Raw genomic sequence first — 12,104 nt, 5'->3', positions numbered from 1 at the left:
GGCCTGAGCATCCTAAGAGGTATAGCCTTCTTTTTTCTGCCTAGCCTTCCCCCACCTTCTCACCCAGGGAAAGAGCTAAGAACTAGATTTTTTGGTTTCATACAGATGGTCCCACAGCAGGAGTTTGCCCTTTCCTCTGCTTCTCCTTTCCATGGCCAATCCTCCCCCATTTCTTCTGCCAAACGCCAGGCCTGTCTTGCCTGGGGAGTTTGTGCGCTCTTAGCTTCCCCAGAGACTCCCTGCCTATAGCTCCAGTCTCACATGCTGCTGCTCCTCCTACATCTTGGAGGCAGCACTCCAATGGCCTTGATAAAGGAAAAAGATCCTACATCCCCTTGGTGTGCTCTTCTCCCTTTTCACCAGCATTTCCTGAGCCTTTCTGCACAAACTACTCTCCTGTCGCATGGTGAACCCCAGAGCTCTGACGGATCATGTCTAGAGGATAATTTCACCTCCTTCTACCAGTTTTGCACCTAGCCTAGTTGCTACTGTCTCATATCCTTAGAGGCATTCATGAGGCATTGTTTCCTACTTCTTGGTTTTATCCTTGTGGAGAATAAAAAGTGAGGATCTTATGTAAAGAGCTTCTGACCCTCTTCTGTGATTGCTGCTACTTCTGGGGTGAAGCATGGCAGCAAGTTAAGATTCATGCAGCAGTACTGCAGGGAATTCACGGCCCACTTTAAAATACAGCAGCATCTGGACTACATCAATTAACTGGCAGCTATACAGCATTGCCATAAACTTGCCTGCACTCCTTGGCCTTTGCAGGGCTGGATATGAACCTGGCAGTAGCATGGGAGTTAATGAAACCATTGCTTACCCCTCTGCCTCTGACATATCGTCAGCAGAGCTTCATAGCTGGGAATTCCCTACCCTATCTAAGAGTCTTGCAGGCCAGGTGAAGCACTCTGTTTGGCCTTTGATACTTTTGCATAGGAGGATTGCTTGCACAGTGCTGCAGCCATCTTTGGAATGGAAATTTCTAGTTGATTACCCACCCAGCAGGAGGATTGGGTCAGACATGGGGATGCAAAGCTTTGCAGGTACGTGAGAAAGGAAGAACAGGAAAATGGATGAGGAAGATTGAGAGAGATCATCTGATCAGGAGGTTCTGATGAATGGAAATAGTTCTGTGTTTTCAAAGAGCACTACTCCCTCATGCTACAGAGGGTGAACAATTGATTCCCAGTGGGAGCCCCTCCCAGGCCTCTCCCTTCTTACTGCCTTCCTTCCAGGACGGTTCCCTTGCTGGGTAATGGCAACCTCTGCTCCCTACAGAATAGCACCCCCTGGTGCCATGTAGGGACATTGATTTCTGCACTGCCTTTCTATTCCATCATTTAGTACAGTGGTTCTCAGCCCAGGTGTGTGCAGTTGCTATTGTGGCTAGGAGGAGCTGCCCCACTCTCTCCTCTTGTGGAGGCAGATTGGGAAACAGTTGCAACTGGAGCCTGCACTTCTCCTGTAGTCCGTTCTGGTCTGACCCCACACACTCCCAGAAACTAGAGCAGGTGGAACTGTCCAATGTCCCTCTAGGGAGGAGCTGACTGGAAATGGCTATGGCAAGAGCATGCACTCCAGCTGCAGCCCTTTGCATTGCCCAGCCAGAGGGATCAGGCTGGGCTGCAGCAGCCTTTCCATTGCCTACCTGGAAGTGCCAAGTGCCAGGATACCCAGGGCAGGTATGACCACCTTACTTCCTCCCTCCACCCCACCCACACATTCCCCATGGCACAAAACTCATTAGTTACACCTCTACTCCTACCCGCTTTAGGTTTTCCTATATCCTGAATACGAGCAGGAGCAGGTGGCCGCATCCTGGGTAAGGACCACTATTGTGTTGTCCAAGATAAGCTCAGGCATTACAACAGCGGTTCTCAACTGGGGGTGCTGCAAAATACAGAAACACTTTGGAGGGGTGCCTGGTTCTTAAAAAGTTGAGAACCACTGATTTGAGTAAGTGCCATTCTCAGAATGCTGCCTGTTTCCAATCTGACAAGTAGAGTGCAGCTTGTTCCACCCCCAATCCTGAGGTGGAACCCCCATATTACAGCCCACCGGCCCAAATTCACTCTCTAGGGTAAAGCATCCCCACTGGCCTGTTCTGAAATGCATCCTGGAATGCATGAGTGAATAGGATCACTCGTATCAATCTGTCACACTTTGCAGGGTCAAGACTAGGTTTCCCATGTCAAAGATCTGCAGAGAGAGATTTGTTCTGTGTGCCTCTTTCCTCATGACTTTATTCAAGTCACAACTGTTTCCCCCCTCCTTTTTTAAAGTAAGAAAATTCCATCAGAAACAGAGACCTCTTTGTGTCCTTGTCAGCTGTGCCTAGGGAGATCAAAACAGCTGTCCTCCCAGCTATACATTTCCCATCAGTCACAATCCCAGGCCAGGATTTTGAGCAGATTCTCCTTCCCAGTGTCTCTGTCCAACTCAAAAGATGGCCAGCTCTGCTTTTAGAGGGACTGTTCACCCACTGCACCAGTCAAAGCCAGTGGGAGCTCTCGGTGCTTCTGTACATATATTGATCCTTTCAAAGAGCAGATAAAAGACTGGCTTCACCTCAGGACCTTCATGGGACTCTGTAGACTTCTGTGGCTGGACAAATTCTGACTAACAAGAAGCTTTCCATCTTTAATAGAGACCCTTGCCCAGGACTACGGGCATAATGGATTCTTCTTTGAAAGTCTTTAAATAAATCTGGGAGGCTTCACTAGAGTAGGGCCCTTCTTTCTTTTTTATCCCAATTGCAGCAAGGTGCATGGGACCCCTGGAACCAGAGTGATCTGGATGGTGCTGGGAGAAGGACTAGGAGCCACATTCATGTGCTGGCATGTTAAGGAAGCACCATGCCAAGTCATCCTCAGCAGAGCTAATCAGCCCACTGGCAGCAACACACAGGGGTGGGGGTTAGAAACAGATGTCGCCATTCATCACCTTTGTGCCACCATGAAAATAGCAAATAAGCATCTGTACCTTTTGTTGTGACACAGTGTGGCCACAATGAAAGGTAGCAATAAATTGTGCCACTTTATTGTGGTGGACCTTTTCTCTATTTTCTTTATGATAGGAAAGCAGAGGCAGCCCAGAGCTGCCTGCACTCTCCCGCCCTAGGCAGGCAGTCCATGGGCTTGAGAGTCCAAGTCCTCCTCTCCCTGGGAATTCCTGTGTGGGATCAGACCCCTCAAGCCGTGGGAGCACCTGCCCAGCTTTTCTTGCTTTCAGAGATGCATCTTGGAGATCCTGGGGACATGCCTCTGGAAGCAAGGAAATCTGGGATATTTTGGTGCAGTCCTGGGGCTGGAGTCACTAATTAGCTGATTGGCAGCACCAGCCCTGAGAATGTATTGGAGTGTTGAACTTGTTGTGAGGTTGCCCTGGGGCTCAGACTACCAATCAGCCGACTGGTGGCCCTAGACTTAGGACTGCATACCACGCTGGAGTATCCTAGCTTTCACACTTTGAGACATGCTCCCAGGATCTCTGGGGTGGGACTCTGGAAGTGGAGAAAGTCGGGATTCTCTGCTTGCAGAGATACACCCTTGGCAATCTCTGGGAACCCTGGAGATGGCTGGGGGCATATGTCTGCAAGCAGAGGAACATGTCAACTGTTGTCCCTCAAGATGGACAAGCACCCCAAAGAGCAGTGGTCTCAACTTGTAGCAAGGGAAGGTTAGGTTCAATATAAAGAAAATATTTCTGGAGCAGGCTACCCGAGGAGGTTATAGACTTTCCATCCTTGGAGGTTTTTAAGGCCCGGCTAGACAAAGCTTTGGCTGGGATGATCTAGTTGGGGCTGGTCTTGTTTTGAGCAAAGGGTTGAACTAGATAAATGAGGGTAGGAAGGGACCTCAGGAGGTTTCTATGATGAGATGAATGGGTGGAACAAAGCACAATGTGTGTTTTGCCCAATCAAGCGGATTAGCTGTGCTGGGGCATCCCAGCACAGATGACTCGTTTCACTTGGTGATGTCTATTTCTAGCCTAAGACAGCCCTACTGTGTCCCCATCAGTAGCTAGTGCATGTGAAGCAAGTTGGCGGCCACCTGTTCCCATCGGGCACTGTCTGGGGGTTCTGCCTGCAGCTTCTTTCTGGTGCATGTGGGCCAGGTCCTCATCCTGTTTAGTTCCTCAAAGCTATGCCCAGGCTGGTTACAGCAGCCCAGCCTCACCCTTCAATCATTGCCACCCTTTCCAGTCTCTGTATTTTTCAGACTGACCCTTCTTGCTCTCTCTGTCCAGCTCCGGTGAGGAAATTGCTTCCAAAACGTCCCGAGGAGGAGATCAAGCCCTACTCCCTAACAGACCGAGAGTGTAAGAGGCCCCTTGCTAATGCATGCATCAGCCTGGGGTGGGGAGCATAAGATAAGGCATGAGGGGTATGGGGCACCAGCTCTAAGCCAGCCCTATACTGGCTAACTCAGCTGGGTAGGGGGAGGAGATATAGGGCCTTCCCTTTCTAGAGGGATGTGACCCTAGTGTGGGTGACTCTTTGGTTTTGTGGAGTGCCTGCTCTTATCCAGTTGGAAATCAGGAGGATGGGCTGGCTGAGGGAGTGGGAATGAGCTGCACTGACTCCAACTGAGTCTCAGGCTGAGGGAAACAAATCTGCACTGCAGGAAGGGTCCATTTCCCCCCACTTCTCCCACAGTTGCAGATGGCCTAGTGCAACACGCACGCATGTGCGTGCGTGCGTGCGTGCGCGCGCACACACACACACACACGCTGGGGGGAAGCAGGACTCCGCTGTAATGAACATCACAGATGGGGAGTCTCTTATAGCTTCTGAACACTGCCAAACCCTGTGGTTCTCCCAGGCCCACAGATAGCTTGATTCAGCCTGCACTGCCCAGTGCTGTCCCCACAGGGGCTCCAGGACTCAGCAAAAGGACAGTATATCTAGTTCTCAAACATGATTTGCCTTGAGTGGGAAATCCTAGAATAAATCCCTCTTCCCTACATATCTCCATCTGCTCCCTCGGGGCTCTGTACTGCTCCTCCTTAGCCTGTCCCTACCCAGTGCAAACCTTTGAGAGCCACTTGTAGCTCCCAAGTGAACAGTCCCATGACACCGACCAGTTGGCCTCTAGTCTCGCTGCCCTATCAAAGCACACATCAAGCTCTGTTTTAGGAGAACTAATCAGATCCCTTCAATACCAGAAGGGATTCTTCCCGCTTCTGAAAGGTCCAAGCAGGAGAAAAGATTTTTCTGCCTCTGTACTTGTATCTCATCCCAATGGCATTGAGCTAATGGCATTCAAGCACATCATAGTCTGCTGTAGTCGTTTCTATCCTTTCCCTGTGAGGCAAGACATGGCTGTCATCACCGATACCCAGGTGGGGAGATGGAAGCACAGAGACTATGGGCATGATCCTAGTCCACTTGATCATTGACTTAGTAGACTTAGGCACCTGAATGCAATCCTGTTCCACACTGCCAGTCCCTTCCAAAATGCAAACGGTTTCTTATAAAACGAACTATCCTCTTAGCTTGGGGACTGTCATGAAAAGTGATGAGAAGGCAGAGGCTTTGCTTTAATGACTTTTCATGGAACAAGGTGGAAGAGAATAGCACTTAGGTGTCCAGTGACTTGACCAGTGTCACCAGGAGTTGGGAGCAGATCTTAACCACTGAGTCGCTTTTCTTCCCTAGACAAGAAGCAGAAGGTAAATGCTGTCTGGGCATTGCATCCAGCTCTTCTGTAGCTGTGGGAGGACTCAGAGCTCTGTGGTTCTACAAAACCTCCCCCTCTGTACACCTCACTCAACCCTGCCAGTCCCCAGCTGTGACCTTACCCCATCCATCTAGAGATGTAGGATGGAGATGTCAGTAGGGGCTGGGCTACATAGTGGGTGGGTGGGGTTTGATTTTCAGTATGTCATTTTAGTCCTAAAGGAGGAAGTGGAACCGCCATGGCCCTTCAACCAGTCTCACGCGCTGACCCGCTCCAGCAGCCTGGGCAATTCCCCGGTGCGGGGTTGCCTCAAGCCCTTCCTCAACGAACAGGAGTTGTTAAGGAACTTGCGCCTCTGTCCCCCTCATGCAGGTGCCCATCACCTGCTCAACGGTGAGCCAGGTGGCCCAGCTGCACAGAGACGGAGGACCAGGTGAGGGGGAGGGTTGGGGCAAGAGGCCTTGTGGGTGGGCAAAGGCAGGATGGCTATGTAGGAAGTGTGATAGACCCAGCTGGTTTCAGGCTTGCAGCCTGGGCACCTTCACTCAGAGTGTGTGGCTGAGTCGGCAAGCAGTGATTGGGTTAATGACAGTTCAGGGATCTGCGTGATGTTGACTTCTGGCAGGCTGAGAATGAGGCCGCTGGGTAGTGTGTGATCCTGATACCACTAAGGAATCTGGACCACTTGGGGATCCAGGCTGTTGGTTGACTTCCAATTCTGGGAAGCTCAGATGTGGGTTGCAGGTTGTCCTGAGATTCAGCCCTAGGCTGTGGCCTACATCTTGGAGATCTGGGGTCTAGGAGACAACACTGTGATATCTACTGATCTTTGATCCCAGTGGCCTGAATGGCTGAGACAGGAGAGCATTAGGGGCAGGGAAGCTGGGAGGAACATCACCAGTTTTCCCTCCCTCTGGTTACTGTGCCATTAATGGCATTAATCCAGAGCTGCTCAGCTCCCCTTCTCCCCCCCAACCCCCCACCGCCCCAGACCTGGGGCTCACACAAGAAGGTTAAGGGTGGTCCCTGTTTCAATGGGACCCTCCAGGCCAGGCATAGCAGTGACTTAAATGTCAGCGAGTTGACTGGCACCGTAGCCATGCCCAGCAAGCTTGGGTAGTGCATGGCTCGCACATGTACTGGCATCAGGCACTCATCTTGCATGTGCACCCAAATGCTTCACAGGGGGGAGTTGCATGTCCATGCCACATCTGGGCATGCTGCATTTGTTTCACGCGTGTCTAAGCCCTGTGTGTTATACTGTAGTTTGCATGTTTGCTCCAGTAGCAAATCTCTATGGGTCACCTCTGCTTGGTAAGATGGGGTGGAGGGGTACTAGTCCCTGTCACTTCTCCTACTGTAACACGTCCAGGCGGAGTGCTGGCCTAGTACCGGCTGCATTTGTCTTCCATGCTCTTGTCACATTCCAGGTCAGTATAGGTCGCACTGTTTCTGTGCATTCGAGCCGAGTCCCGGACATGTTGATCTAAAGCTGCCTTTCACATGTGCCCCCTGAATTCCGGATCCATGTGAGGACATCTCATTTTTGTGCACACATTTGCAAATGGCAACCCTTGGCATGCTGAGGTGTCAGGTCCATGTGAGCGGCATGAGTGGATCCATGCAAGCTGTGTTGCTGCGGCACATTCGTGCTTTGCATGCCCAGGCGTCGGATCTGTGCAAGGTGCACTGTTTTTTGCAAGCATGCAGTTTGCATGCTCCAATGCCAGCCCTGTTCAAGTCTGCATGGTCCTGCCATGTGCCGTGACCCTCGCTTGGCTCATCAAACCTGGACCAGGGTGAGTCATACTTCCTTTTTGCATCAAGTGCTTTCTCTCAGTTGGCACTGCACTGTTGGTTGGCACCTCAGAGGATCCATACTGTAAGACCCTACCCCTACGTATAGTCTTTGGACCACTGCCTTGTTCTCGTTTTAACTACACATTGTGTATCACCATTGACCCAGCTCTGTGCCTCAGAGGGCTGCAGGTAGACAGGGGCAGTGCTGTCCCTCATTACAGGCCTGGCAGGTGCCCAGTTGCTCCAGCACTGGTCAGGACAAGCATCAGAATGGAACAGGTCTTTGCATAGCTGGCACTTGCCGCGGCCTGGCTGAGAACTAATCTGTCTTCTCTCTTTCTTTCTCTCTGTCCCTCCTTCCCCTTCCCCTCCCAGCTCCCTCACCCGCTCGGATAACACCAGCCATTGATGTCTCTGCTGTGTGGCCCTCACCCCATCCTGGGCATCTGCGTGTGTCTTGATCCCTTTGACAATGCAAAGGGGCTTTCAGTCCCTGCATCCCTTTCCCCTTTTTATATGCTCCATGGGGAGGGCCGATAGGGATGTGTGATTATTTATAGCAGAGTGGGTGGAGTGTTTTCTTTTTCCCCCCCATCTCGTTTTTTCTATGGCATGATCTTGTCAAAGCCCCTAGGAGGAGGATCTGGTCACCTTAGATTAGTAGCTCTCTCCCTTCCTCCTGCCGTTTTTATATGCATATGTTGTACTTTAGTCCTAAAGCTGTTGACTGTTTACAGTAAGCAGTGTGTTACCAAGCCTGGCTCCCTTACTGGATTTGCAGTTGGGATCCACTGCCCTGTGCCAGATAAGTTCCCCTGCCTCCCTGTATTTCCAAGTGAGCAAATAGGGTTGGGTTTTTTTCTTCTCCAAAAAAGGATCTGTTACTACTTGCCAATCACTGACTCCAGAATACAGCCGCCTTAACACGTCTCAGGATCTAACTAGGATCCACTGTAGATTGCCAGTGGCCATGGGAAGGTGATCCCTTGGTGTGCTGTGGTTGTCACTGGTTCTAAAAAGAATCCATTTGCAGATCACTAATAGCTGATGCTGAATAAAGTCTGGTGGATCTGAAAGGCATTCGCTGATCACTGACACAAGAATGGGGTTTGCTTGCTGTTTTTCTCAGCAGGTGAATCTAAAAGATTGCCAAAGGCCAACCTAATAATTCAGTGTAATTCCCCCTATCTGTCATAGTTGGTGGATCTAAATGAGATCCATTTTTTTTATCAACTCCAGAACAAGGTTTCACTTTTGTTTACATGCTTGCTGGATCTAACAGGGACTTGCAGCAGATCAGCATATACTGCGTACAGAACCTGCTCCCCTTTAGTTCTTAGTTGGTGGATTTGAAAAAGGACTGTTAGGACACTGGTTCCTGTAATAGTAATACAGCACCATGTGACTTGCACTTGGTGGATTTTTGAAGGATCCACTGTTGATTCTCAACAGAAGACCCCAAAATAGTGTTGGATTTAAGAGGAATCTCTTGGCAATTGCTGACTAGGATTCTCTGGGATTTCCAAGTGAGCAGATCTAAAAAAAGATCCAATATAGAGTCCTAGCATCTAACACAAGCACAAGAGCCACTTGCATGTTCTGTTTGCTGGATCAAAATGGGACCTATTTCAAGCTGCCAACAACTGAAACAAAAACCATATTGCACCTTCCCAGTGGGTCCACTGCTGACTTAATGCCACTGTGATGAACCTGAGCAATGTCTGAGACAAAGAACCTCGCCAAAAGCTGAGGGGATCCATTAAAAGTTGCCTGAAGAGCTTTCCCCAGAGGGGGATCTGTTACCTGTTGCCAATGGCTAAATCTCAAACAGCCCATCTTGAACTTCTTGATTTGCTGGATTCCCACATAGATCTGTTGTAGATTCCACTGCTAAAGATGCTGTCTCTGACTTGCCAATGGCTCTGTCCCTAAGAGAGGTCTTTCATAAGATGATGGATGGCCGGATGCCCTGAGAAGGGATCTGCTGTGGAAATGATGGATCAATGACAAAGGATCGACTGAAATCCAGCTAGTAGCCAGCTGCATCAGAGGGCATCCACTGCCCACAACTTCCCAATCAGTGTTGTTCCAGTTTCTCTGGGAAGATTGCAGCTGACCATGGGTGCATGGTGACAAGGAGCTTATCAGGGAACAGTCCAGGCCTGGTCATCTTGGAGGCAGCACTCCTAGTTCCTGTTTGTAGCTCTTGGAGGCAAATGGGGTCTGAACAGGGGTTAAAACATGGTTAGAAGAGGGGGCTCGATGGCAAGACACCTGGGTTGTCCCCAGCTCTGGATTACAAATGTGGTCTATGGGTTAGTATGGGAGGTCCCTGGCTGTCTTCCCTGAACCATGTTAGAAACTTGGGCAAGTCTCTTTCTCATCTGGAAATAAGGATAAAATACTTCCCACAACCCAGGGCAGAGGACATTGGGCTTACCAGAAGCACCAGAGAAGCAGAGGAAGGCTAAGTATCAATACTGAAAACCTTTATTCTAAGTCCGTCCTGGCCTGAATCTCTTGCATTCATTTATGTGGTAGTAGGGTCTACAGGTCACAAGATCAGTACCCATACTGCCACTGCATGGTGCTGCATTGACATTGTGGGAGAGATGGTCCCTACCCCCAGAAACCTTGCAGTCAAGTATAGACAAGAAAGGCCTGTCGCTCCCATTTTGCAGATGGACAAATGAGGTATGGACAAACAGTGATTTGCCCAGGGTTCCCCAGAAAGAGGTTTTTTCAGAGCTGGGAGCTGACCACAAATTTCCTGCCCCTAAACCTCATGGCTTAACCCAAGGCCTGTTCTTCCAACCTGTGCAATGTCTGTTGGATTGCTAGTTCCTGCCTTGGTTGATTCCTAGCCTCTCCACCCCTCTCCCAACCAAAGCCATCCAGGGCTCTGAGCTGCCTTTGGTCCTTAGCATTTGATGCAGAAACACAAGTTTTTGTTTACATTTCAATAAAGTTTGGATTTTTTTTAAATTCAAAACCTTCAACCAGCGCATTGCTTCTTTTACTCTTCCACAGGGGTGGCTGATTGTGGCCACATTGCTATGATGATTCTGTCTCCTAACGGGTGCAGGGAGGGCAAAGAGTTCTAGTGGGCAGCTGGATATTGGGATTCCTCAGTTTTTTTGAGGATTGGGGATGTGATGTGGATTGGGAGCTAGGACTCCTGGTTTCAGTTCACAGCTCTGGGGAGGAATGTGGTTTAACTGGGTAGCACAATGGAGCTGAGAACTGGAGATTGTGGGTTCTCTCCCCACAGATGAGGCGGGGGAGTGAAGCCAAGTGGGTTTGACCAGGGAGGCTAGAAAACAGGACTCTTGGATTCTTTTCCAGCTACTGTGGAGGAGATGTCTGGGTTTCCGTCTCTGATTCAATCATTCCCTCTGTTGTGAGGTAGGAGCCTTTTGGTTCAGTGTGATGTTGAGCCCCTTGGGTTCTGGGCATATGTCAGGATTTCTGGGCTCTGTGTTGCAGGGGTGGGATCTTGTAGAATAGAGCAGGGTTGGGGTGCTGGGAGTCAGGGCTTCTGTTTACAGCCCTGGGAAGAGAGCATGGTATGAGGGGTTAGAGCAGAGGGTTGTCAGCCAAGTTGCCAATGAGACCTCAAGAGTTTAATGGGAATGGAACTTGAATTTCACGAGTCCCACAGGCTGTGGATCCATAAAGGTGTATGTGTTCAGTTCATTGGAGGGATCATGCTTGCCGTGTAGTCATCAATGGCTCAGTGTCTAGTTGGAAGGAGGTATAAAGCAGGATGCCCCAGGGTCTGGTATCGTTTAGCACCTTCATTTATGATTTGGACGATGGGATTGTGTACAATCTTAGCAAATGTGTGGAGTTGCAGACACTCTGGAGAGTAAGGCTTGGATCCAGACTGACCTGGTGAGGCCTCATCTGGAGTACTGTGTCCAAGTTTGGGCCCAGCACTTCAAGAAGTGTGGACAGATTGAGAAAAGTCCAATGTGGAGTGACAATAATGATTAGAAGCCTGAGGAAAGGCTGAAAGAGCTAGGATTTTATAGTCTGGAGAAAAGAAGACTGAAATGGGATTTAGTAATAGTCATTAAATACCCAAAGGCCAATCACAGAGAGAATGGAGGAGGGCTTTTCTTTCTGCCTGTAGGGCACAGGACTAGAGGCAGTGGCCTTAAGATGCAGCCGGTTGGAAATGAGGAAGAACTGCCTGACTATGACAGAGCGCTGAAGGAACTAGTAGGGGTCATTGCGGGACCTCTGGCACAGCTCTACGAGCACTTATGGTGGTCGGGCGATGTGCCGGAGGACTGGAAAAGGGCCAATGTGGTCCCCATCTTCAAAAAAGGAGGAAGGAGGACCCAGGAAACTATAGGCCCGTGAGTCTTGCCTCGGTCCTGGGGAAGCTTTTCAAAAGAATTATCCTGGCACATGTCCAAGAAGGGCCAGCAGGGGAGGTTATGCTCAGGGGCAACCAGCATGGGTTCATTAGGGGCAGGTCTTGTCAAACCAACCTGGTGGCCTTCTATGACCAGGTCACCAAGTCCTTGGATGCAGGTGTCGCAGTGGATATAGTCTTTCTGGACTTCAGGAAGGCCTTCGACACAGTGTCTCACCCCATTCTCAGTAAGAAAC

At 49.9% G+C, this 12,104-nt stretch overlaps 1 protein-coding gene and 1 long non-coding RNA gene across 8 annotated transcripts in view; both read left to right on the top strand.

Annotated features, from left to right (window-relative positions):
* ATAT1 (alpha tubulin acetyltransferase 1) overlaps window positions 1-12,104 on the top strand; it is a 29,593-nt gene that overhangs the window by 12,603 nt on the left and 4,886 nt on the right. For 3 of the 7 annotated variants that reach the window (XM_014608268.3, XM_019478791.2, XM_019478790.2), the window contains exons 8-9: window positions 4,252-4,323; window positions 5,898-6,117. In XM_014608268.3, the coding sequence (XP_014463754.2) occupies window positions 4,252-4,323; window positions 5,898-6,117 (292 nt within the window). Of the gene's footprint in view, window positions 1-4,251; window positions 4,324-5,897; window positions 6,122-12,104 lie in introns of those variants that run through there. The other 4 variants (XM_059715082.1, XM_059715085.1, XM_059715081.1 and 1 more) reach the window with 4 other exon arrangements.
* On the top strand, window positions 6,124-10,483 carry LOC132244090 (uncharacterized). The gene is made up of 2 exons (XR_009455688.1): window positions 6,124-7,483; window positions 7,860-10,483. It is a non-coding gene; the product is annotated as an uncharacterized LOC132244090 (long non-coding RNA).

The sequence above is a fragment of the Alligator mississippiensis genome, chromosome 11 (genome assembly GCF_030867095.1).
Source record: "Alligator mississippiensis isolate rAllMis1 chromosome 11, rAllMis1, whole genome shotgun sequence".
In the NCBI taxonomy this organism is placed as follows: domain Eukaryota; kingdom Metazoa; phylum Chordata; order Crocodylia; family Alligatoridae; genus Alligator; species Alligator mississippiensis.
This window is presented reverse-complemented; position numbering and strand designations above follow the sequence as displayed.